The sequence below is a fragment of the Lepidochelys kempii genome, chromosome 1 (genome assembly GCF_965140285.1).
Source record: "Lepidochelys kempii isolate rLepKem1 chromosome 1, rLepKem1.hap1, whole genome shotgun sequence".
Classification (NCBI taxonomy): domain Eukaryota; kingdom Metazoa; phylum Chordata; order Testudines; family Cheloniidae; genus Lepidochelys; species Lepidochelys kempii.
The window spans coordinates 197,577,305-197,604,982 of record NC_136380.1 but is presented as its reverse complement, the minus strand read 5'-3'; the positions used below and the strand labels follow the sequence as shown (position 1 = coordinate 197,604,982).

Here is a 27,678-nt window from a genome sequence, read left to right as displayed (position 1 = left end):
TAATGGAGGAACTAGAAAGTGAAAAATCCTTGGCTTTCTTCCTTTAATTTTTAATGTGTCTAATCCTTTTCCTGGAGAAGATAACCTTAAAAACATAAAACTGATGTGAACAGGTTGCTAATGTTAAAAAAATACAAGCAGCTGGGCTTCACCTCTGCAGCAGGAGACTGGAATTACCTAAAGATACATGCGCACGCACACAAAAACACACACGCAATGATGTAAAATGAGTATGTTGAGTTTGCTGTTTATCCCAAGGACTTATCTCGCTAAAGCTTCCCAGTATCCTTAGGCCAGCTCTGTACAGTTGTTGTGACAGTGTTAGCCCAGAAAACATTAAGTTTGGGGAGTGGCAAAAGAATGGTTTCTCATGCCTGTTCAGTAACATCCAGGCTGTCTTTGGATGGCACTTCTTAAAAAATCCTGCTTAGAAAAGCAGAAAATATTGATTAAACAAGACTTCAAAATATTTTCGTGAGCAGTAAGCCAATGCGTCTCAGAAAAACCCTCAAAAGTGCAGGTTACAGACATGAGATACAGCTGTTTATATTTGCTTCCAAGTCCTGGTATCTGTCACCTGTTTTCAGCAGCAGGACCATCCCCACTAGCTACAAATATAGTAGACGTTATCACTGAAATGATCATCAATCATATTACAGAAATATTGTGAAATGTTTAAAAGGATCAAATCAATGCACAGCCCAGAGCTGTGGACACCAGCCCACAAAGTGATCTAACAAAGAGATGAAGTTTGTTGAAAGTAGTATAGTCTGGTGATGAGAGCAGTAAGTACAGTGATTTGTGTATCTGTTGATTTTGACTGGTCTTTACAAAAGGAAGAGTTGGACAGATGCCCAGACTAGAGAACATTTCCTGGTAGTGTAGAAGAGGTGTTACTAAAAATACCCTGCCGGTAACACAGGCAATGATTAAAGACCAAATGCTCTTGTTCTTAACGTGGACAACAGTCCAGGTCTACATAATCTATGGATTTTAAAGGACTTCAGGTCAGATAATTTGCAACTTCTTTTTGGTACATTTAGAATCTCAAGAAAATAAGTGGCAAGATTCCTGACATCTGGAAAGATGCACCTTGTTAGCATACCAAAACTATTCAAACAAAGGCTATAAGTGATGATTAGAGCTGAAAGAATAATATATAACGTAAGTTAGTCAACAAAGTTTGCTTCTTTTTCTGTTCATGCAATGTCAATGAACAATTTGTGACTTTCTTAATTGTAATTAATAAATTTGAATCAATTTTGTTTATTTAGTTGCTTCCTATTCTAAATCTGAAGTCAGAGCTATCTTGTTTCCTGATCAAATACTTCCAATCTATTCAGGTTCTGACTCCCAATGACTTCAAAGGGCATTAGATCAAGTCCACAATCAGGTTTCTTTCTAAGGTACCTGTCACTATAGCATCTAAATGTCATATTTCTGATGCAATGTTCACAGAAAGCAAATTTGAAATTAACTTTCCCAAAGTATTGGATGGAATGTGCAAACCAAAAATTCACTTCCCACAAGTGTTCAAGATAGTGAAACTCATACACAAAAATTCATAGAAAGCAAAGACAAAAGATGTACATTTCCCACTGAAGCACAATCATGCCAGCATAGATTTAAAATAATACTCTGCTCATCTATAATGCTTTCCACTCAAGATGCTCTAAGCCAGCAGTTCTCAAACTGTGGGTCAGGATCCCAAAGTGGGTCACCACCCCATTTTAATGGGGTCGCCAGGGCTGGCTTAGACTTGTACTCTTGAGGGCATTCTGCACCCAAAAAAATAAAAATTCTGCTCACAAAATTTTAAAATTCTGAAAATTTTATTTGTCAAATAAATTTGGAGGCTCCAGTATGGCATTGGGGAGCACAGGCCACTGGCTGCACAGAGATGGTAGATCACTGTGCAGCTTTCCCCCAGGACACGGACTCAGCAGTGAGGCTATACCCAATCCTGACACAGCGCAAGGACCAGGCTTGCCCCAGAACACCCCAGGGTCCTGCCCCTCAGTGCCAGGTGCACGAGGTGTGGGCAGGCAGGTTCAGCAAGGCAGGATCCAAGTGCGGAGGACTTAGTGTGGGGGGGATCCAGGTGTGGGTTGAGAGGGTTCTGTGTGGGGCAATCTGGGTGCGAGTGGCTCAGTGGGGGATCTGGATACATAGGGGCTTGTTGTGGGGTTTTGGGTGCAATGGTAATGGGACTCTGCAGGGGAGTCCAGGTGAAGGTGGCTGGGGCTCAGCGGAGGGAGAGGGTCTGTGTGTGTGGGGATAGAACCTGGCAGGGGAGTCTGGGTGTGTGGAGGGGCTCACTGGGGAGTCCAGATGCTGGGGGAGTGGGGCGTGGATCCAGGTGCAGCTGGTTGGGGCTAGGTGGGGTGGTCCAGGTGCAGGGGAAGTTGAGCTTATCAGGTGGGGTTTCTGAGTACGGGGGAGGGGGTCGAGGCTCAGCAGGAGGGTCTGGGTTTGAGGGAGTCTGGATGCACGGGGGTTGGGCAGATACGGGAGCAGCTCCCTGTAGCTCCCTCCCCCTGCAGCTGAGGAGTGATGGGTGCAGGAAGTGGGTGGGGAACAGAGTTTGCAGAGCTTCCTGCAACTGAGGGAGAAATCTGGGGGTGGGTCTGACCCAGCTCCAAATGCCGTGCAGGGGAAGAGGAAGTCCTGTCCTCCCCAGCCCAGCCAGGACTAGCAGCTGTGCCTAGTGCAGGGTCGGAGCCACCAGCTGGGTCTTCCCCAGTCCCACCCTCTGCTCCACAGGGATTTACCTCTCTGCCAGCTGCCCTGGGCACCCGAAACATACTGCTGGTGAGGGTTGCATGGCTGCTCTTGTGACTTCCCTTTGGTTCCCCATCAGAAAGTCATTTTTCTGCGGGGAAGCAATGAAATCTGTGGGAGACAAACTCTGTGCATGTGCAGTGGCACAGAATTCCCCCAAGAGTAGACTTGCTGGGGCCCGAGGCTGAAGCCCAAGCCCCACTGCCTGGGCTCAGGTTACAGGCCCCCTGCCTGGGGCTGAAGACCTTGGGCTTCAGCTTTGCCACCCCACCCGCGGCAGCGGGGCTCAGGCAGGCTCAGGCTTCAGGGCCCCCCTTGTAGGATCATGTAGTAATTTTTGTTGTCAGAAGTGGGTCACAGTGCAATGAAGTTTGAGAAGCCCTGCTCTAAGCCCTTTACGAATTAAGCCTCACATGAACCTCCTTTTACATAAAGGAAACAGGAGCACAAAAAGGAAAAGTGACTTGCATATCGTGACAAGGCAAGTCAGTGGCAGAGCGAGGAAAGAAGACTATTTTATTACTTTAATCCCCCTGATTTACTGGAAGATCATTTTTAGCTAATTTGCTGGAGTTTTTGAAGACTTTTTTCCTCAAGGGAGACCAAAAACACGCAGATAATGCTACAGTATAAACTCTACTTTTATTTTTCCCTGGCCAACATTTCCAAAATTCCAATTGCCTAAAATTAGGCTTCTAAATGCTTACACAGGGACCTCAATAAAAGTGGCCTGTTCTTCCTCTCAGCAGCAGCTTGTTCCAGCTCTCGCTGCCACCTCCTCTCAACTCCAAGGAGTGTGTGGGCAGATGGAGCCAGCTGCTGCTGAGAGAAAAAAGCAGTTGGCAGGGAGTGGAAGAGGGAACGACACGGTCAGAGGGGGAAGTCCCTGGTTTGCAGGCACAGGGAAGCAACCATGAGGGGAGAAAACAGGAAGAATGTTGGAAGCAGCCATGATGATGGCAGGAGATGGGGAGGATGGCCGTAGCTCTCATTTATAAAATGGTCGCTGGCAGAAATTTTCTAATGACATCTAGGTACAGAGCCTGCTATTTTCAACTAGAGAAGTTCCCCCAATTGTAACTCTGACCTTTGTCCCCTTGGTTAGGAATCAGGTTGGTGCAAGCCATGGTTTATAATGGAGCAGCACATCTACACAAGGTGCATGCGCTCAGGCAGCTCCACCAGTGCAGAAAAGGCCTTTCTCTGTTAAAATATAGCCAATTAAATCTCATTAAACACTAACTGAACAACTCTTTCCAAGACTGGACAACTGATAAAATGAGGACCAAACAGCCTCTGTAATGTCAAGAGCAACTTCTACAGCAACAACAACCTAGTTTATGCTAAATTTTTGAATTCAAGTGCCCATGCATGCATCCAGACATGCATATTGACAAGCAGAGAGATTTGATTATTATAATAAGAAATAAATGGTATTGTTACACACACAATTTTCACTCACAACTGGCTGAAAACACAAGTCAGGGTCCAACTATATCTCAGGTTTGACCCTACTGAAATCAATGAAGTAACACTAGGGATAGATTTTGCCCAGTTAACTAAAGTGGTTTTCCACATCAGAGGCCTACAACACTGGTTTTAGGAACAATGTTAACCAACCACATTGCATGTGCAAATCTGTGTTTCCTGATTGATTTGCCAGTACTCAATACTTATTTCTGGACTCCTAGCTTAAAATGTTAATTTAATAAAAATAGGTACTTGAGAAACTCCTGGCTACAGTGGAGATATTTCCAGATGCTTCTGATGAAGACATTCAGAATGTACATAATACATATATTGACTCAATGTTTTAGTGACCATCAAATATATATTGCCCTTCACGGTAAATACAGATGCAAATTCTCCTTTATCCTTTTTCAATCATTGGATCAATACATGTTGAAGTTCACCCAAACATGAAATCACTGGGACAAATTCTACCCTTTGTTATATTCATGCAACCCTGTGACTTCAGTGAGAAGAATTTAGGCATTTGTTGGGCCACTGTGAACTTGAGAAAAGAATACTCGACAAAAATGTAATTTCTCTTGTCCTACCTGCACAAGTGAAGACCTGGACCAGCATGGCTGAGCATTCAGCAAAATATACAAATATATCATGTATGTTTGCAGAGGCAGGAAGGAGCACACAAAAGAAAGAAGGATGAGCAATGCTGCACTATGGTGCCTTGGCAGAAATAATTGGTTTCAGACCATCTAGTTCTGTTAACTACTTGATCCTAGGCAGCAATAGTAAGGTCCAAAGGCACAGCCCTAGGGGGCACCCACAAGCTGAACTGGGACGAAAGAAAGCCCTTTTAAGCAAGCAGTTCTCATGAAGAGTGTACCCCAAGATAGGCTCTTTATCTTTTCTTTATGATACATCAGTCATGCCACAGATTTTCCCCTGCCTTCTGAGAGGATCTGAAGCGGTCTTCTGTGTATTTATAGGTCCCAAACCAGCAAAGCACTTAAACATGAATAGACCCACTGAAGTCATAAGATGCACATACTTAAGTGCTTTGCTGGATCAAGGCCTCCAGTTAACAGCAAAGCAACACTTTAGATCTATCATATGATGGTGCATCTGTGATACCATTGATGTCTTTTAGGTCATTTTAAAAATAAATTAGTAGTTAAGATTTTTCTCTGGATTTTTTTTGGCTTGTTTAATTTAAGAATAATTATGTGTCCCATGTCCCCAGCTCTCTAATATGAAAGAAAATGATCCCAATAGTAATAGTCTCCACTCAGGGTCTGGTTGGGAAGCGTGGCCTAGCGGGTCACAGCCACAACCCCTGCTCCTCCCAACCAAGCTCTGACCCGGGGCCCTTTTAGCTACCAGTAACCTGGCCACCAAGACCACTTAAGGTTGTCCTCCCTGGGCCTCTTCCTCTCTTCCCCCCCGCAGGGTCACCACAGTCCAAGGCCTTCACCTGATGGGAAAATCCAAATCCCAGGGAAGCAAGAGGGAGTCGCCACTGTCCAGGGCCACAGAATACTTCCCTCTCTGCTTGTCTCTGCAGAAGGTCCCCCCTTTCCTCATCTTCCTTCTCTGTACCTTGGAGTCTTTAAACTGTGATTTGAGGACTTGAGTAACTCAGCCAGAGATTAGGGGTCTATTACAGGAGTGGGTGGGTGAGGTTCTGTGACCTGCTATATGCAGGAGGTCAGACTAGATGATCATGATGGTCCCTTCTGGCCTTAAAGTCTATGAGGCTATGAGATCCTGGAGTAAAATAGAGCCAAGCACGCTGAACTGTTTACTAAAATACAGGATACTTGTTACACCACAGACCTTCAACCTAGACTACCCAGGTTGATAAAGGAAGTGCACAGCCTATTCCTGTACCAAAGATGATGTACATAGGGGGGGACACAGTCATACAGGTTACGGAGGATGTCAGCCTGTCTGCTTCCCTTCTCCCCCCAGCCAAGAACAAAGTCCTGTAAAAAGTCAATAGAGATAATACCACCACTTATTTTTCCCAAAGCTTCACACAAAACGAGGTGCTTCTTATGTCATAATATATACAAGTGTATCTTTGGCAGGAAGCTGCATCCAAAAGTCAGCACAGACTATTTAAATCTGAAATTTCATGGTATTGTTACGGTAAGAGTCCTGACCCAAAAAGGTCCTCTGTATGTGTGGGGTCGGGAGGGGCGGGCGGGGGTTGCAAGTTATTGCAGGGGAGGTTGCGGTGCTGTTACCCTTACCTCTGCCTTGCCGCTGGTGGCGGCACTGCCTTCCGAGCTGGGCAGCTGGAGAGCGGCGGCTGCTGGCCGGGAGCCGAGCGCTGAAGGCAGAGCCACCGCCACCAGCAGCGCAGAAGTAAGGATGGCACGGTATGGTGTGGCCACCCTTACTTCTGCACCGCTGCCTGCAAAGCTGGGCCCTCAGTCAGCAGCCGCCACTCTCTGGCTGCCCAGCTCTGAAGGCAGCAGCACAGAAGTAAGGGCGGCCTGGTATGGTATTGCCACCCTTACTTCTGCGCTGCTGCTGGTGGGGAGCCGCCTTCAGAGCTGGGTGCCTGGCCAAGAGCCACCACTCTCCAGCCACCCAGCTCTGAAGGCAGTGCAGAAGTAAGGGTGGCAACACTGTGACCCCTCCTAAAATAAACTTGTGACATCCCCCCGCAACTCTCTTTTGGCTCAGGACTCCCAATTTGAGAAACGCTGGTCTCCCCTGTGAAATCTGAAAGCAACAAAAGACCAGATTTCACAGTCCATGACACATTTTTCATGGCCGTGAATTTGGTAGGACCCTAGTTATGCACCAAAGTCCTCATGTGCATAAAGGACTTGAGCATAGAACAACAGTTCCCCTCAGCAGGCAAGATTGAGTCTGCCTGCTGACTCCTTCCGAAGGCTGGAGAGGGTTGGGGCATCTGCTCTTCCTAAAGGACCACTCAGGATGCCCAAGATAACCACTTAGCTCCTTATGTGCAAAAGTCAAGAGGAGAGCCAGCCAGCTTGTGCCTTCAGTAGGAGACATCAGTGGAGGCATCCCATTTGTCTCCGCAGTGCGAGGTGATCAGCTCTTCTTGTTAGATGCTTATGGGAGCTGGATACCATGCTATCCTGCCTCTTCATCGGCGTGTCCACATCCAATGTCAGTGAGTGTCCAGGCTAAATCATGGCCCACTTCAGAGGTCAACAGCAAAAGCCATTTTTTGTCTTGTGACCAACTGAAAGCCAACCAACATTGGTTGAAAATATCTACATGATTAATACAATACAATAAAATAAACATATGGAGAATGTGAAGAGAAAGTGTGTGTTTGAGATGGGATTGAACCACAAACCCCATTCCTAATTTAGGGGTATTTAGAATTGGTCTTCTGGTTCTGGCCCTTACAAAAGTAAGGCCACATCAAAGTTCTGATCCAAAGTTCAATGAAGGCTTCAGGTGCCACATTCTGGACTTGGTTCTCTAATGCTTAATAAAGATTTTGTGTATTTTGAATATACTGACGTACATGATAGTGAATCTCTTCCTGCTGACACCTGGTCCACAGCAAATCTGTCTAAGACAAATTCCAAATGCAAATTCAAATGTATATGTTCCCCTTTACGTTATCACCTAGTAGTTAGTTGACTTAATTCTTACATCATATTTTTGTTCCGCCAGACTACGTTTCAATACATTGCCTCATCTCCAAATGCAAAGTAAACTATCAATTTGAGGGAGGTGTGGGATGTTATAGAGTTAAAATGTTAAAAAAAAGTTAAATGAAAAAAGCAAAAGTGCAAAAGGAGAACACTCCATTGATTCCAATAAGAAACATGAGAAAGCCAACTCTAATTTTCTGCTGTGAACAGCCTCAGAGTAATTTACACTGGGTTGACTACAACATGTTTAGTACACCTACTTTAAATGAGAGACAGTAAATCCATCTGATGCATTCAATTGTATTAGCTAGCCAGCTGGTTATCAGTCTCCTTTACAATGCCTGTGTCAAAGAATACTACTTAAGGCAGCTATTAATGTAAAGTTCACATTAAACAAAACATTATGCACCCCTTTCTGTCCTCAGAAACATGCAGTGTGAGGCAGAAGTCATCACTGTGCATGGATCCATGCATCCCAGTGCAGCATTTAACCCTATTTCATTAGTAAGTTATTTCTAGTCCTGTCACATTTCTCTGCATTTAGTACAGTTTTGTAAAGCAATTATTATGAAGAGATATTTAATTTCTTTTAAATCAAACCTTCCCATGCAGATTTTATTTTTCCCCTAAAACTTCCAACCTTCAAATTGAGACAAATCCCATTACCTGATTCTGAACTCTTTCACCCAAGTGTAAATCAGAAGCAACTCCATTAATGTAAGAGCTACACTGGGATAAAACTGATGTCAGTGAGAGAAGAATCAGGCCCACAAAGTTTAAGATGCGTAGAATGAATTAAATTGGCCAGAATATTTGTTTTACAGAAATGAAATCCTCAATGGCATGGGGGAAGCAGGATGGCAAACAAATTCTGAACAGATTTACAGCTCCTGAAACATCACTGAAGTCAGTCGGCTTTTGTGGGGTGTATGTCATAGCAGCCAAGTGTGGGGCGGGGGATAGGGAGAACTTTTCTTTGAATGTAGAGACTTTTGTTTTTAGTTTAAGTCCTGCCATTTTCTTCACCTCTGTGTTATTACGTTTTTATATGTGATACTGTGGTTATATGCTGTCGTTATGAGAACAATTACCTTTGTTTTTTAAAAAGTCTTTTCAGTGACTCATTTCCCCAGCAGGTGCACTATTTATATTTACCATAAAAATTTCATTAGCATTACACAGAGTTTTAAGTGAGAGATCTCCCTATTAAAATCAACAGGAGCTGTGCAGCTAATTTCCCTGTGATAACATGTTTAGAGTACACCTCTTATGGCATTTTAAACATATATAAAAATATTAACAAACAGAACATTAATGGGTCCAATTTTCAAGGGTGCCCAGAGCCATCTCTAGAGTTTCAAGTCTCCAGGCATGAAGGGCTCACCAAGTACAAACTTGCTGGGTCACAGCCCAGAGTACTCCGCTACAAACACAGGCCACAGTGACATGGCTCTTTCCCCAGTTCAGATCCTGCACTAATCTCTTCACCGCTCCGGTAAAGATTGTGTATTTGCCTGGCTGGACACAACTAAGTACAGTATTGTGCTCAGTGAGGCAAAAATACAGGTGCTTTACTAGGCAGGCTGAGATGCTCTGAACATGCCAACCATGCTGGGACACTCTGCCTGTTGCTTGCACAAGCGATCTCCACACTACTTAAGTCCTGAGTCCTCTGCACCAGGGTGAATTTCATCATTTATCACTTAAGACTAAAAACAAAATCTGCAATGTGTAAACTAAATTAAGCAGGGTCTGGCCACAAGCTTTAAAAAGTAAAAATGACTTACCCACAGGACCAATCACTGCAGGCGCTGGCGAGAAACCAGAACGAGAGAAAGATTTACAAAATGTCACGACTCAGCTTTATAGCTGTTACCTTACAGTATAAAGTATAGGGCAGTGTAAATACTCACCCATCCATTTCTTCTTTCATATAGGAGAGTTTCTGAAAAGATAAGAATATTCCAAGTAAGTTGAGGGGAGAATTAAAATGGAATTTAATTAATATCCAAAATTTTTCTCCCAGAAATATTTTAACATTGATAACATAGGCAGAAAGTAGTATATTTATTATTAAAGCAACTGATGAAAATAAACTGGCCAAAATTTTCGAGAGTGAATAGTGATTTTGGATGCTCAACTTGAATCACCTTGAAGGGCATTGATTTTCAGATAGATGCTCAGCGTTTTCTGAAAATCAGGACCTTTTAAGGGGTCTCAAGGACCCCAAATTACTAGGCACTTTTGACTGGTATCTTTTCAACAATCTTTGAGATTTATTATGTACATACATATACACACACACACACACAGAGAATACGACAAAAGTGAATCCAAAAAACACACATTAGATTCAATCTCCACTATCCTACAGAGTCCATGCTAGAGATCAGATGCGGGTTCTAATTAACCTTTTCCTTTTCACTCTCACATCTCAGGAAATAAGCGTTAACTCTGCTGAGTTTGTGAATTCAAAAATGCATGTGTCTTTTAAACACAACTAAAGGTTAAATTCACTTGGTACTGATTAGATTGAAATTCTTAGCTGGTTCGTATGAGTGACCGATGGGGCGGGGGGAGGAATCTTCTACTTATATCATATTGGAAGCAAGGGAGTATCTGCACCCCACAAGCAGCTCCCCTGAGTATTCTTCAGATTTTTGAGTGGAAAACAACATGGCATTAGCAACATTCACTTCTATGATATAGTCACAGGAGTCTCCTCGCTCAACTCTGCAGGTTTGTAGAAATGGAGAGCAAACCATGCTGCTAGCATGGAGGGACCCTCACATAGCAGCGTGGTAGGACAAGCTGTCCATGTAGAAGTCCACACAAGCACCACCAGACAGCAGTTTTGGAGCAATGCTGTATCCCAGTGGACCGTCTTGCTATGGTATTTAGCTGGGCAGATAATAATGTAATTATCTACATGAGAGCATCACCTAGAAATGTGGAGATTCCTCTTTCATTATCAGTGTAAATATGAACAATTACACTTTTCAGTTAAAAAACTATGATATTCTTTACTGTGCAGTCTTAGGATAGCATGAAACCTGTCTTAAGCAACCATCCAAGAGACCAACAAAAATAGGTAGCCTAGTACAAGCCGATCTAACTTCAGGTTAAAAAAAAAAAAAAAACATACTAGAAACCTTAGGGACTCTAAGATGGTTCCTTAGGAGAAAGGGCTGGCCTAGAGGAGATGGTACTCAGTGCAGGTTACACTGTACAATGTACTAGGATGTGCAAGGGTTTTCTAGTTTGATAATAGGTAGGTTGTGAGTACTTGGAGATTTTATATGATAAAAAATAGCTCATTTTATTATTCATATGTATTACCGAACATGGCCAACTACCACCATGGCCATTTTACTTAGTGTGGGGTCATTTTTTGATTTGTCTTTTAGGAGGGGGACTGTGTCTTATTTCGTGTTTAGAAATGTCTAGCAAATTGTATTTGGTTTCAGCCATGCTCACATCAATAATGATGATGTTCTATTGATTCTAATGGAATATTAATGAATGGCAGCATCACTGCAGGGGCAATGGAAGTATTAAAATATGAAATACAATAAAGTACATTTATTACAAATAAAAATGATATAGCATCCAAACAAAATACTGTGCACCTTCCACGCAAAGGACTGAGGTTTCCCAGCAATGGACTTAATATGGCTTCACCAATGCTACAGCATGACTATCCAGAACAGATCCAATCCCAACTCTAAGCAATCCAGTCCTAGCTCTATCCCGAATAAGCAGAGCTTAACATGGTACCGAGTAACATGTTGCATACCAGAAATACCATTTTCTAGGTGTTAGCTTTACATTTGTAGGATCTTTTTACTAAATTACTTATTTAAAAAAATAGTAGGGCAGACCAAATCTTTTCTGGTCTTTGTCAGTTTGTTTCACAGCCTGAGCCATTTTTTGTATTTAAATTATGTTTATGGCATCTTTTAAAGTATCTTTGCCACCTTCTGCCATGCAAACATGAACATTAGTAGTATTTTAAAGGTACAGAGAACATTTTAAAGATGCAGAACTTGCCATTCTGCTGGTGGTGCAGCACATTAGGAACCTTGTGCAAAGAAAATTGCGTTTTTACTAATGTCACTATGTATTGATCCAGTACATTTCATGTGTTTAAAAAGAGCCAGGTTTTGAAAAAGAAGAACTATAGTTCGGCCACAAAGAAGTGACATCTCTAGAAACAGCTAAGTTAGAGAAGGGTTAGCTAGCTGTTTAAAAAGTCAAGCTGCACTAGGCCATTGCAGCTATTTTGCTCTCCTCCTCCACTTCTTCCTAGGGTTCAGAAGCCCTCGAATGGGACCATTCCTTTAATTCTTTGAGCTAGTGCCAAGGGAGAAGCAGGGTCACAGCTCCCACCTTCACTTCCTGTACCTTTGGTAGCACCCTGGAATGGCAGGTGTACAGTCAGGAAGTAGTACACAGAAGAAGCACAGCAGCTGCTAGCAAGGACAGCTTATACTCTGCACACATGCCTCCCCATCACACCTACATAACTAATGCTAACTTCCCATTCCTACAGGGACCATTTGCGCACACTGTGATGTGGGGAGATGGTCTCAGATCAGATAAGAAGACTCTGAACATTAATATTTCATAAATTCACAGAACAAATCATTTTCAGTAGCCTATTAATAATCCCTCTCCCCATTCTCTGATTTAATCGGTTATTATAACGTGACACATGAATGCTGTATTGCAAAAATGTATTTTACCAAAATGCTTCTCTCTTTAGATCACTTGAACAGCTGGCCTGGTCAAGGCCAGCAGGCTTAAAATAACACCTACCAGCTGTATTTTGATTTGATGGCACATGCACTATATGCTGTCACTCTGGATAGGGCAGATTATGCACGCACACACACACACTTTCTAATACAGGACTGTGAGCAGGTGGCTTTCCCAAACTGCTCTAAAACATATTGCATAGAGTCAAAAACTCAACCCTTTCCTGTGATATGGCTTTATGAACAAAAAATTTAGGAATAAGATAATGAAGTTTAGTGCAAGCCCAAAACTTAGCTGCTTAGAGCAGTGTTTTTCAACCGCGGTCTATAGTCTAAGGGGTCCACAAAAGATTGTCATTACCATAGAACAGTGGTTTTCAACCTGTGGTCTGCAGACCTCTGAGGGTCCACAGCTTAGGTCTAAGATTTCCAAAGGGGTCCACACTTCCACTTGAAAATTTTTAGGGGTCTGCAAATGAAAAGGTTGAAAACCACTGGCATAGAGAGACTGCCCAGCCCCATCCTATATCCTTGCTCCTTTTCTCTAGAAATTTCTCTAGAAAGCCACTCACACTCCCCTTATATCCAGGTGGGAAAACAAGCCCCATCTCAGTGAGTCAGCAGAACCCACTTAACTCTTTCCCAGCAGGATCAACACATGCTAACAAGGCAAAGCATTTCAGAAAACCACTGCCAGCATGGTCAACACCCAACCCAATTATGCAGCTAACATGCTGTTTAAGTCACTATGTATGTTTTCTAAATTTAGAACAGTAAATAACTGCAGCATACCAGACACCACTGTGTAGTAACTACTGGCAAATGATGACTTTTTAATAGTAATCTCTCAGTAGTTTTCCTGGGCTAGCCATTTCAAAAATCTTTGCTTCCTTACAAAATATAATCATCACTCACGGCTCATTAATGTCAAAATCTAAAATTAGAAGCATACACTGCCATAGCCTATCTTCATGTTTACATTTTAAAATGCAATTTAAAACCATCAACCTCTCATTCAATTTTGTAGCAAACTTGTGGAGCCTAATACTGCATGATTGGCTTTAAACTGGAGTCTCAATATGGAGCAGCTAGATTATCCCTTGATCCACCCTTGGTTAGGAGACCCACAGTAATACATATGAGACTATCATCGTGTCATTACAAAGACATCTGCATATCCACATTTTTTATTATGGAATACAGGCATTAAATAATTATTTAGGATTAGATCTTGCAGTCCTTATTCGGGCAAACCCTCCATTAGCTTTAGTGAGAGGTTTGCCTGAGTTAGGATTGTAGATTGATGGCCTTAAATTAGGCTGCAATATGCTGTGGATGGTTACTGTAAAAATAATAGATTAACCCAGTCAATGAATGAATATATTCATTATACATAAATTTCAAAATAAGTTCTACTCATGGAGTTTATTACTACATTTCTAGCACATCTACCAAAAAAAAAAAAAAGAGCCTATATATTGCCTGAGTGGAGATCATTGATACCGTGCGACATTAAGGAGATAGATAAAATCTGAGATTTGATTGTAAATCCTAAGAAGAAATGACCCTCTAAATGATACATGGCCCATCCTTCAGCTCCTAAAGACCCATGAAAAGTTCAAGTGCATTACTTTACAGAGTCACTTTGGAGGTCCACACATTATGTCCAGAAAGTAAAGCGTCACAAAGGGCCTAGAAAAGTTGGTTGTTTAACAGAGATTATTGTCGACTTAAGGGCAAGCAGAACACTTAGGATGTAGAGAATACTTTGGGGAGGGGTAGTCTTTTAAAACAGAGATTGACAAAGAAGAGTGATCTCTTCATACAGGTTTTACAGTATATAACAGGGGTGGGCAAACTATGGCTTGTGGGCCGGATCCGGCTCACCAGCCATTTTCAGCCAGCCCTCGACCTCCCACTGAGGAGCGGGGTCTGGGGCTTGCCCCGCTCCAGCCGGGGAGCAGGGTCGGGGGCCGCCCCACATGGCTCCTGGAAGCAGTGGCATGCCCCTCCCCGGCTCCTGCGCGCTCCAATGGCCCCCTCCGGTGGTGTTGCCTGTGGACGGGTTAGCACGCAGAAGGGACATGCTGCTGCTTCCAGGAGCCATTTGAGGTAAGTGCCACCGGGAGCCTACAACCCTGAGCCTCTCCCCATTCCTCATTTACCACAGCCCTGATCCCCCTTCTGCTCCCCAAATCCATCAATCCCAGCCCAGAGCACCGTCCTGCACCCCAAACCCTCATCCCCAGCCCCACCCCAGAGCCCACACCCCCAGCTGGAGCCTGCACCCCTTCACGCACCCCAACCCCCTGCCCCAGCCCTGATCCCTCTCCCGCCCTCTGAACCCCTTGGTCCCAGCCTGGAGCATGCTTCTAGACCCCAAACTCCTCATCCCCAGCCTCATCCCAGAGCCCGCACCCCCAGCTGGAGCTGTCACTCCCCCCCCCCCAACACACACCTCACTCCCCCACCCCAGCCTGGAGCCCCCTCTCACACCCTGAACTCCTCATTTTTGGCCCCACCCCAGAAACTGCACCCACAACCAGAGCCCTCAACCCCTCCTGCACCTCAATCCCAATTTTGTGAGCATTCATGGCCAGCCATACAATTTCTATTCCCAGATGTGGCCCTCAGGCCAAAAAGTTTGCCCACCCTGGTGTATAAAATAATGAGCATCTTACAATTCTAAGGACCAGTTCTGCAGCATTTACCTGATTTGACTTCAAGAGTTTTGCCTCAATGAAGACTGCAGTACTGGGCTCCCAGTCAATTAAAAAGGCATGCCCATTATCAGAAGAAAACCTAATAAAGCCCAATTTTAATGAGGAACAAGCACAGAGTTGGGCGTAGAGCTAGTTGGGAATTTTCTGTCAGAATGATTTGTTGATAAAAACGCATTTTTCCACAAAATTGAAATCCACTCCTTTCCCTCCCCCCCCCCCGGGAAAGTTTCAATTTTACCCCCAAATTTTGATTTTCTGTCACGAAAAAATTTAAAAAAATATTTTGCTTTGGGTCAGTTCAGCCCAAATCAGAGTATTTCATTTTGTTGAACTAACCTAAGCATTTCGAGTCAGTTCAATATTCAACTGCATTTCCTATTGTACACATTGCCTCATGGCAGTTTTAATTCTGGCTCCCATTCTCTCCTGTGGACTGGGCTCCCGGTAGGACTACATCTCCCATCGTGTGATGCAGACTCCCTTCTGACCAAGCTACCTATTTCAGAATGTCAATGGTTTCTTTCAGCTGAATACATTGAAACAAAATATTGCAACATTTCTGAATCAAATTTTTTAGACTATTTAGCTCTGCAAAGAACATATATCTCCAATTTTCAGCTCTATTTGGGATGAAAACAAATATTGAAATATCAGACTCTCCTGCAGGACAAAAATTCCAAATTTCACTCGGCTTTAGGGGTTCTCGGGCTCTAATTTTGGCCTTTCTCTTGGCTGGCTGTGTAGCCTTTGGCAAGTCACTTCACCTCTCTGCCTAGATGTCTCCATTTCCAAAATGGAGATAACACCATATATCTACCTACTTCACTGGGATGTTGTGAGGATTAAGTAGTTAATGTCCATACAGCCCTTTGAATACCTAAAGCGTTACCCAAGTGGTGCAGTACTACACAAGTAGTAATAGTAACATCAGGGTAACAGAGGGTGACTTTCACCCAGTGGGATTATTTTTGGCAAATGTAATTTATATTTTCTAGGTTAACCTGATGAAAAGATGCTCACATCATGTTATTACACCATTCCTTTTGAAGCATGGACTGGATTTTAGCTCCCTTGCTCCAACACCTTCCTCTCTTACCAACTGCAATTAATCTTATACAATGTAATATAATGCAAGTAAAAGAAACCCGTAGTTTAAGATGAACACAAAGATTACAGCAATAATAAAGTATAAATCACATACACAGAAGCACAAAAGACATTGACCACATGGACCAAGTTCCACCAATTTCTGCAGCAAATCAGTTATGTGGGATAGACCTGCCTGATCCTAACAGATGATCCCTATGCAATGCTACAGAGAGGAGCAGTGGAAAAAACATGCTCCCTGCCAATAAACACTGAGGGGCTTGAGGAATTCCTTCCTGATCCCACATTAATCTAATTCTGTCCAGATAAGACTGACTGAATGTGTTTAGTTTAGTCAACCCACATATCCAGTTTAGTATGGGGGTACTGGGTGGTATCGGGGGCCTGTGATATACAGAAGGTCAGACTAGATGATCTGGAGGGTCCCTTCTGGCCTTAAACCCTATGATTCAACATTTTTTATAATTTAGAAGCTATAGTTAACACAACTGCTATATATTTATTTTAATGTATATTATCAGTACCAAGGACTTTAGAGAATCTATACCTCTAATTTCAAAGGGTTTGGATGCACATACCTCACTTGGATATATTACTTATCCACTCAGAGAATAACCAAAAATACAGAAGATGACATAGAAGCTACATTTGATCTGAAATCTGATATAATTTAATTTGTACATAAATTAGTTAATTATAGTGTGTCAGTCAGATGTTTGTTTTGCCTAAGGCTGTGGTGAGTGGGTGTGCTGGCAATGAGATCTGACACTGTCCTGAACCTGTCCTGCGGTAGAAATGCCCTGGCTCGGGTAGAGTCGAGTCCCGCTCTGATAAACTCAATTCTTTGGACCAGGATTAACGCTGATTTTTGCTCGTTTATCAACAGGCCCAGAGCATGGCATGTGACTTGTAGCACATTGATACTGCGCTGGACTTGGGTCCTGGAGCCGCCTTTGATGAGCCAGTCATCGAGGTATGGGTAAATTTGGATACCGTGATGTCTGAGGTAAGCCGCCACTACCGACATGCACTTGGTAAGCACCCTCGGGGCTGTTACCAGGCCAAAAGGGAGCACTGGAAATTGGTAGTGGGTGGTCCCCACCATGAAGCGCAGGAAACGTCCGTGTCCGTGGATATCGATACATGGAAATATTTGTCCTTCAAATCAAGGGTGGCGTACCAGTCTCTCCGGATCCAAGGGATGACGGAGACCAGGGAGATCATGCAAAATTTCAGCTTCTTGAGATATTTGTTGAGGTCTTGCAGGTCCAGGGTGGGTCTTAGACCCCCCTTGGCCTGTGGGATTAAAAAAAACAACAGGAGTAAAACCCTTGCACCTGAAATTTTGGGGGACTTCCTCCACAGCTCCCACCTGCAGAAGGCCCTGCACCTCCTGAGTGAGTAGGCTCTCGTGAGAGGGGTCCCTGAAGAGGGATGGGGAGGAGGGTAGGAAAGGGGGGACAGAAATAAATTGAAGGGTATACCAAGCCACAGTGCTGAGGACCCATCGGTCCGACGTTATGGAGGCCCAGGCAGGGAGGAAAGGGGCCAGGCAGTTGGAGAAAAGCCGTGAAGCAGGATCCAGGACACAGGCTGGAAGGTCACCCTCAAGCATTCCCTCAAAACGCCTGCTTACCACCCTGTTGGCTACATGTGTAGCTCGACTGAGTGGAGGATGCTGGCTGGTGGCCTTGCCGGCACTTTTAGGTCTTGCCCTTCTTATGGTAGGGCTGCAACCAAGGATGACTTCCAAACCTCTGGCTCTGTTGCAGCTTGAACCGCTTCCTAGCCAGCCCTGGGGTGTACAGGCCAAGGGTGCGCAGGGTTGCCTTGGGTCTTTCAGACCATGTAGTTTTGTGTCTGTTTGCTCAGAGAACAATGCCAGGCCATCAAACGGAAGGTCCTGGATGGACTGCTGAACCTCCATTGAAAGGGCCGATGACTGTAACCAGGATGCCTGCCTCATGGAGATGGCTGAGGCCATGGTTCAGGCTGCAGAGTCTGCTGCATCTGAGGATGCTTGAAGGGCTGTCCTTGTCACCACTTTGCCCTCCTCGAGAATAGCCAGGAATTCCTTCCTGGGTTCCTCTGGCAGCAAGTCCGAGAACTTGGCCAAAGACTTCCAGATGTTAAAATCATAGCAGCCAAGTAAGGCCTGGAGATTGGCCACTCGCAGTTGGAGGCTGGAAGTCGAATAAACTTTTCTTCCAAAGAGATCGAGCCTCTTTGTATTTATGTGTTTTGGGGTTGGCCCTGTCTGTCACATTCATTGACTGTGGGCACAACTGGAGAGCTTGGGGCAGGATGAACATACAAATATTTGTACCCCTTTACCAGGACATAGTATTTGCCCTCTGGAAATGGGGGGCAGTGATGAAGGCTTCTGCCACAGAGTCTTTTTACCACTCCCTCGTGCATGGGCAATGCCACCCTGGCAGGGGCTGCCAAACTCAGCACGTCGAAGAGGGAGTCTTGGGGTTCCACCAACTCCTCGGCTTCAAGCCCCAGGTTGAGGCAACACTTTTTAAGAGCTCTTGATGAGCCTGGGTGTCATCCTGAGGCACTGGGTGAGAGGGCCCCATAATCCACTCATCAGGCGAGCATGAAGAGGAGGCGGGTGCCGGTGGTTCTGCCACCTATGTCGTCTCCTGCATGGGTAACTCCACTGCAGCCGGGTACCCAGTGGAGTCCTCTCTAGGGTTACATCTGTGTCGGGGGGGGGGGGGGAGGCAGGCAGGAGACCATCGCCAACCCGCTTGTCTGATTCCCCTGAGACCGACCCATGCCCCTGTGAAGGCTGTAGAAACCCCAGGGCATTTAACAGAGGAGCTGGGGGCAGGCCACAGGCCCTGAGGCCACACTGCACCAGGAGGTGCTGCGGGGAAAAACGGTGACTCTGACGGGTGGCCCTGACCCACTGGTAGGGACTCTTCCTCGCTATTGGAGGAAGGTCCATGTTCAGGACCAGGACAATGCTGTCGGTGCTGACCCTGGAGCTCCGCTGAAGATTTCCATGAGAGCAGTGACGCTCGGCACCGCAATCCCAGTGACTGATAGTGGTGTTTGGCGGATCAGCAACAGTAATCCAGTGCTCTATGCCTGACACTTAGCGAGCTGTCTGTCACGTTGGAACAGGAGCAAATAGTCTGCCACACTGGGGATCGTCAGCACGCCCGTGGTGAACCGTACCGGCGACCAGTAACAGGGCTCTCTGGACCGGCAGGTTGAACCGCCAGAGCAGCGCCAGACATCAGGAGAGTGCCTTGGGTGTTCCTGGCACCAAGGCGGGGGGACAGGTTCCACACCTCTGCGGGTCTGTGCCATTCCACTGGCAATCATCTCCCCCCAGCCTGCGGAGTGCTGCCCAGAGTCCGGGGACTGACGCCAAAGACTCTGACAGGTGGGCCGAGCCCTGTCCAGGGTGTGGTGGCTCTGTGCAGGCGAGCGCTGGTGGGACACTCCCTGCAGTGAAGAGTGGTGCTGCACTGATGGGGACCATTGGAAGGGTCCCAAAGCAGGTTTTCCCCTGGAGCTGGGCACCTCCGTGGCCAGCATGGACAAAATGTAGGGACAAAATGTTCTTTGCAGCCTGAAAGGCCTCTGGTGTGGACCGTATTGCCAGGTGCCGAATGCCTCTGCTGCTTCCCATGGTGGGTCCTGGAGTGGGCTAGCCCGCTCAGCGGGAGATTGGGCCCGACCTCCATCCAGAGGTGAAGCGCTGCCCCTTGTGGGTCTTTGCTCTCCTCCGGCCCTCTCCTTCCCTTTACGGGACGCAGGAGAACGTCCCCTCCCAGTCTTTCTTTGCTTTCTAGACAGTACCGGGGAGGGGGATCAGTGCCAGTCCACAGTCGGCGCCGGTGGCGCGCTCTACACCGAGGCCACAGTGCTAGGAGCGGACTCCATAAGGAACGCTTGGAGGCGAATATCCTGCTCCTTTTCGGTCTGAGGTTTAAAACTTGTACAAATGTGACACTTGTCGCTGAGGTGGATTTCCCCCGAGCACCTCAAACAGCTACTGTGGGGGTCATTGACTGGCATAGGTTTTCTGCAACAGTCACAGGGTTTGAAGCCCAGGGACTAGGGCATGCCTAGGCTAAGTCCCACCCGGGACTACAACTAACATTAAACTACACTAAAAGGGAACTAAAACTATTAACTTTTCAATGACTATATACAACAAAGTTCCCAACAAGCAATTGAGAGGAGAAAGCTTGCTGAGGCAAGGAGATGTTACAGCATCATCACTGGCGGTAAGAAGGAACTGTGGGTGGGGGGGGCCCAGCAGCACCCCTCATACTGCGCCATACGGGTGCCACTCCAGAGGGTGGCAGAGTCGGTCCCCTATGAATATCACTAAGGGAAAAACTTCTGGCACTGGTGCATGTGGCGAGCACACACACCTTGTCAAGGTTCCTTCCCCACTCTGAACTCTAGGGTACAGATGTGGGGACCTGCATGAAAAACCCCCTAAGCTTATTTTGACCAGTTTAGGTTAAAACTTCCCCAAGGTACAAACTATTTTATCTTTTGTCCCTGCACTTTATTGCTGCCACCACCAAGCGTCTAACAAGTATAACAGGGAAAGATCCCACTTGGAAACGTCTTTCCCCCCAAAATTCCCCCAACCCCTACACCCCCTTTCCTGGGGAAGGCTTGATAAAAATCCTCACCAATTTGCATAGGTGAACACAGACCCAAACCCTTGGATCTTAAGAACAAGGAAAAAGCAATCAGGTTCTTAAAAGAAGAATTTTAATTGAAGAAAAAGTAAAAGAATCACCTCTGTAAAATCAGGATGGTAAATACCTTACAGGGTAATCAGATTCATAACAGAGAATCCCTCTAGGCAAAACCTTAAGTTACAAAAAGACACAAAAACAGGAATCTACATTACATTCAACACAACTTATTTTATCAGCCATTTAAACAAAACAGAATCTAACACATATCTAGCTAGATTACTTACTGACTTTTTACAGGAGTTCTGACCTGCATTCCTGCTCTGGTCCCGGCAAAAGCAACACACAGACAGAGAGAACCCTTTGTTTCCCCCTCCTCCAGCTTTGAAAGTATCTTGTCTCCTCATTGGTCATTTTGGTCAGGTGCCAGCGAGGTTATCTTTAGCTTCTTAACCCTTTACAGGTGAAAGGGTTTTTCCTCTGACCAGGAGGGATTTAAACATGTTTACCCCTCCCTTTATCTTTATGACACACCTACAATAGAATGGACATGAGCAAGCACTTGAAGAAAAACCCATGGTGCTATATGCTGTATAAACAGAATAAAAACACAGTTCCTGCCCCAAGGAGCTTGCAATCTAAGAATAAGACAAGAGACAGACAGAGATACTGAGCTGAACCAGACAGCAAGAGGAAACATTCAGCATAATAGGGAGTGGTATCAGCACACTATCAGTCTTACCACTGTCAATGTTGTTGTAGGCAACCTGACAAAGGAGAGTTGTAAAGATAGATTTGCAGGAAAGTAGCTTTTCAGATGTTTATGGGGTGCTCCTTCTAACCAGGAAGGGCAGCCTGGGAGAAAGCACAAAGGTGCTTGTTTTAAAATTTTAACAAGTGGGCAATGGAGGCTGACATCACTGGCCAATTGGAGGCATGAGTTGACATTTTGAGAGTCAATGAGAGATGATAGCTAGGGTGGAGATAGGCTGTAAAGGGCCTTGAAAATGAAGACAGCTTAAATGAAGAAGCTTATATTTCATGCATTAGCGAAGGGGGAGCCAGTGAAGGGATGCAGCAAGAGGGGTGACATGGTCAAAGCGATCGGCTAGGGAAATGATCTTTGCAGCAGCACTGTGAATGGATAGAAGCAGGGCAAGATGGCATTTGTCAAGGCCAGAGAGAAGGAATTTGCAGTAACCAAGATGTGAGATGATAGAGCCAGGAAAGGCCATATCTTAGAGATGTTATGCACAAAGAATCGGCAAGATTTAGACAGTCTGGATGCTGGAACCTAGAAAGAGGTCCGAGTTGAAGATGACGCCCAGGACCTGAGTGACAGGTAGGATGGTGGTAGTGTCCACAAGTGATCTAGAGAAGAGGTGGGTGGGGGCAGGGCTTGGGAGACGGATTAGGAACACTGTTTTAGCCATGTTGAGCTTGAGCTCATGGCTAGACATCCACAAGGAGATGCTAGAGATATAGGCCAAGATTGTAGTTTGGGCAGAAGGAGACAGATATGGAGTACGAAGGTAGATCTGTGAGTCATCAGCATAGAGATGGTAGTTGAATTTGTGCTTGCAGATGAGATTGCCCAGAGATAAGGGGTAGAGGCAGAAGAGAAGGGGACCAAGGACAGAGCCCTGTGGAACCCCCACAGAAAGTTGCAGGGCAGATGAGGAGGATCCTCTAGAGGACACGCTGAAGGAGCAATTAGAGAAGTGGGAGGGAAACGTGGAGAGGACAGAGTCATGGAAGCTAACAGAGGACAAGATTTCAAGAAAAAGAGTATGGTTAACTGTGTCAAATGCAGCTGACTGGTCAAGGAGAACGAGGATGGAGTATGCATCCCAGCCCAAGCTCAGAAGAGGTCATTAGATACCTTAGCAAGAGCTGTTTCAGTGGAGTGCCAGGGATGGAAGCCAGATTGGAAAGGGTCTAAGAATGGAAATGGAGAAGAGGAATTTCAGGCAGCAATCCCAGATTGCATGTTCAATGACCTTAAAGACAAAAGGGAGGAGGGATGGGGGTGGTAGTTGGAAAGGCAAGTGAGGTCAAGGGTGGGTTTTTTAAGATGGGAAAGATTAAAGCATGCTTATATTGTGATGGGAAAGAGCCAGAGGAGAGACGTTTAATAAGGGAGGGGATACGAATGAGTAAAGGAGTAAGGGAGACCAGAAGAGGGGATGGGAGAGGGTAACTGGAGCAAGCAGAGGAGTTAGTGAAGGAGCGCAGACAAGAATCTGTGACAGTGGAGAAGGAGAGAGTTGTAGGAGGGGAATGGAAGGTCACTTTTTTGTTTTGTTTTTTTTAAATAAAGAAATCACCAAGATCCTGTGCACAGAGAGATATGGAGGCAGGAGAAGGGGAGGGTTTGAGGAGTAAGTGAAAGGTGGCTGGGATTGCTGGCAAGAGATTCAATTGAGTTGGAGTTGAGTTGTTTATCTAGGAAGATGGCAGCACTGAAGGAGAGAGAATAGTACTTCCCTGACTCTCGCCAGGGTTGTGAAAATAAATTCATTAATGTTTGGGAGAGGGTCAGAAAAGAAAAGCTGTTAGATATCACCTTCATGGGATACTAAATCCTACGTTTGAACACTCAGTTCAGAATTTAGGCAACATAAATGTACATTTAACATGTCTAAGTGTCTATTTTAGCATGCTAATGGGGACTCGGTCACCCTATTAAAGCATCCTTTGGCATGTTGCTTACTTCACCAACTGCCTCCTCAGTTTCCCTCATTGTCAGGGTAGTTTAACCCTCTGACCAAACCAACAAAGCTGTCACTTCTGGGGGTAAGGGAAGCCAAAAACCAACAAAATGAACAGCCCTTTCAACAAGTTTAAGCCTTCACCTTGTGGTCCAGAGGCTCACAGAAGGAGTCCTTTACCAGATAAACAACTCTTCCCAGTCTGGGATTCCTTGTTTTCCTTACTGCCTCTTGGGTCTGTTCACATGTCTCCCTCAAACTTATACAGTCCTGCCTCCTTTCCTGGCATGCCTTCCTACAGTTACCTGACTCCCTGAAACTACAAATCCCAGAATGCCATCTTCCGGGAACGAAATCTGTAGGAAGATTGTGCCAGGCCTGTTGCCTGTTTTACGAGGCTAGCACACCATGTTACACACATCTACATTTGAAAACTGTGCCCACAAATAAATATTAAGATGGAGCTATTGCAATGCCAGTTACATTTGCATTATATTCTGAACTCAAAGTGGGACTTAAACCTCTGTTTTACATAAAAAACAGAGTTTATCTATCCAAAATGTTCATCACAATCTCTGGATAAAGCTTGAATTTTTAAGAATATGCTTATAAAAGTTGCAGATGAGACCAAGTTGAGTGGGATTGCAAGCACTTTGGAGGGCAGGATTGGAATTTAAAATGACCTTGATAAACTGGAGAATTGGTCTGAAATCAACAAGATGAAATTCAGTAAGTTAGATGCTTTCAAGTTGTCATGGCCTGATGGAAACTGCCCTCAGATACTTAAGGAACTAACTAAAGCAATCTCAGAACCATTAGTGATTATCTTTGAGAACTCATGGAAGACAAGTGCGGTACCAGAGAACTGGAGAAGAGCAGTCATAGTACCTATCTTTAAAAAGGGGAACAAAGGGGGCCAGGGAATTATAGACCAGTCAGCCTAACTTCGATTCCTGGAAAGACACTGGAAAAAAATTTAAACAATCAACCTGTAAGTACCTAAAGGAGAAACAGGTGATAAGTAATAGATAGCATGGATTTGTCAAAAACAACCTAATTTCCTTCTTTGACAAGGTTGTAGGCCCTGTAGATCGAGAGGAAGCAGCAGACATGTTATATCTTGATTTTAGAAAGGATTTTGACAATCCCCAATGACAGTCTCATAAGTAAACTAGGAAAATGTAAACTACATGAAACTACTATGGGTGCACAACTGGTTGAAAAAATGTACTCAAAGAGTAGTTATTAATGGTTTGCTATCAGACTGGAAGGACATGTCTAGTGGGGTCCCATAGGGATCTTTCTTGGTTTCAATACTGTTCAATATTTTCATTAACAACTTGGATAATGGAGTGAAAAATATGCTTGAATTTTCTGAGGAGTTTTAAAAAAAAAATCCATTGGTTAGTTTCAGTTTAAATTTAAACTGGCCACAACTAAATTCACATTCTGAGTCCCATGATATTTTGGCCCCCTCTAGCCCCAAAACTACAAACTGAAGAAAGACCGTAACTTGTTTTGTTTGTAAAAGAATACAAAAATGGTCAGCACTGACTGTTCGTCATATCTGAATCATATGTGCTGGGAGAGCAGGAGGTTTACAACAACCAGGATCTTCTATGAAGTAGCTGTTAGCTTTTGACAGAGACCAGGAACTGCATGAATCTTCCCAAACCTGCATCACTTGACAAAACTGTGACGTGAAGGGACAACAGAGGGGGCCGTTTTGGTCTGTTTGTGATGGAGGTGGATGGGTGGAATTTGGGGAAGGGGATGCTGGAAGGCTGGTGTCCTTACTGGGGCATAGTTAAGGTTGTGGTGCATTTTTTTGTGGTGGATGGTGGTTGTACTAGTTGTGAGATGTTCATCTCTGGGGGTGGGGGGTAATAAAGGGTGTATACTGTGGTAGATTTAATTTTTCATTGCCTTCCTTTTTCAGGTACATTCCACAGAGATCACCGATACACAGTACAGTGTTTTTGTGTACTGATATTATATACACTTGCAGTGGGCCTGATCAAAAGCCCAGTGGAGGGTTCTAAACAAGAGATGCCGACAGCCCAGATGACAGTCCCAAAAATTAGGACTCTCTCAGTCAAGATTTAACATTAACAAGTCTTAAGTACTAACAGAACTTAATACTTAGCCCTGCCTCAGTGCAGGGGACTGGACTAGATGACCTGGCAAGGTCCCTTCCAGTCCTACATTTCTATGATTCCCATGGCTGCTGATTAGTAACAAATGTTCTGAAATGTACATAATGCAATTTTCCTGGCCCTTACAAGTCTGTGGGGCCACCACTCACACATGCCATGACAGCCCATGCCATACTATTTTAAAATTCCTGTCAGCTACCTATATTGTGGTAACTAACAGAGTGTACTATTTATTTATTTGTAATTGGATATTAAAATTGTCCACATTCCTAAATTGTTGTGCTTCATCATGAGTGTGAGTAGAGGCTCCACACAGACACAAGGTACAGTTAAGTGCCAGGCTCCGCACTGCATGGAAATCCGACTCACGCCTCCTGTCCCTCCAGGTTTCTTATTCTGAGAAGATCAGGGCCGGGCATAGACAGTTAATGATCATGTCTGAGAAGTCAAGGGCTTAAGAGAGTCTCAATCTGCTAATGAGGCATACCCTATCCAGCTACTCTACCCCATCCCGTCTCCCTTGCAAATCTCTTCTTGCAAATACCCTTTTTGGCCTGCTTCCTGCCACTGGGCAGCAGTAACCTGGCAGCTGCACAGAAGTGCTCTCATTAATGCAGGATCAGTCTCCTCTGTGCCCTGCTCATCAATCTGCTCTATCCTAGGTTTATACATGCAACACTCCACATCTGTGCCTTGCAGGATCAAGCCTATTGTGTGTAATCGCAGGTCTGGCTTGGGGGTGGGACGATGAGTGAATTACAGATGAGAGGGGCAGGAGAAAGACAGATTGGTTAACTGCCCAAAGTGTACAGGCAACAAAATCTGCACCGCACTATCCAAATGCCACTTCCAATTTCAGATAAGTGAACATCGTCTGGATGTTACAGCAACATAACCGCAACAAGTCTGGTGCCCATTTTGTTACTCCTGCATTTCTCCACAGCAGTCACACATCTACGCCTTTCCACACTTGCCATGACACAATGTTGGACCAATGGAAAAAAAAAATGAAGAAGGTTACTTACTGGTAGCTGGAGTTCTTTGAGATGCGCTCTGCATATTCACACTCCCAATACACTTCCCTTCCTTTTACAGAATAGTAAATGACAAACACACTAGACCCTGCATTAGCGGTGGAAGGATCTGAGGTGGCAACCAACACCATGCTCTTTTATAGACACACCCTCAGCACAAGCTCAAACACTAAGGAAGGGGAAGAAGGGGTATGTGAATGCTTTAACAGGCACTGCTACCAGAAGGTTTCACTGTCCAAGCTACACCAGTTGGTATATCCCACGAGTGGGAATATGCAGAGGACACTCGAAGAACTGAAGGTCACAAAATGTTTTAGATACATTATTTAAAACAAATGATTTCTTCTTCTGGAAGGCCAATTTTTTTTTAATCTAGCCACCATATATGGATAATCTGTATTCTTATGACCAGAGCCAGTCATGTTATTTATGATATGATCACGGATGTAATATACCACTATTCATTCAATGTCTGAGTCTGGAATATGCAATCCTAAAGTGCCACCAAATATTAGACTTAGGTGATGGTTTGAAAAACTGATACTATACTGGAGTCATGACACTAGAATTTTTGCACAGATTTCTAGTGTTTATTCCATAGTTTTTACATGGTCTT

The 27,678-nt window shown here is 44.7% G+C and overlaps 1 protein-coding gene across 5 annotated transcripts in view; it reads right to left on the bottom strand.

The window, feature by feature from the left end:
* Positions 1 to 27,678, bottom strand: part of IMPG2 (interphotoreceptor matrix proteoglycan 2) — a 94,690-nt gene that overhangs the window by 38,546 nt on the left and 28,466 nt on the right. For all 5 annotated transcript variants that reach the window (XM_073306870.2, XM_073306886.2, XM_073306880.2 and 2 more), the window contains exons 4-5: positions 9,809 to 9,840; positions 9,683 to 9,706 (exon numbers count right to left, since the gene is read on the bottom strand). In XM_073306870.2, coding sequence (XP_073162971.1) covers positions 9,683 to 9,706; positions 9,809 to 9,840 — 56 coding nt within the window. The remainder of the gene's footprint in view (positions 1 to 9,682; positions 9,707 to 9,808; positions 9,841 to 27,678) is intronic.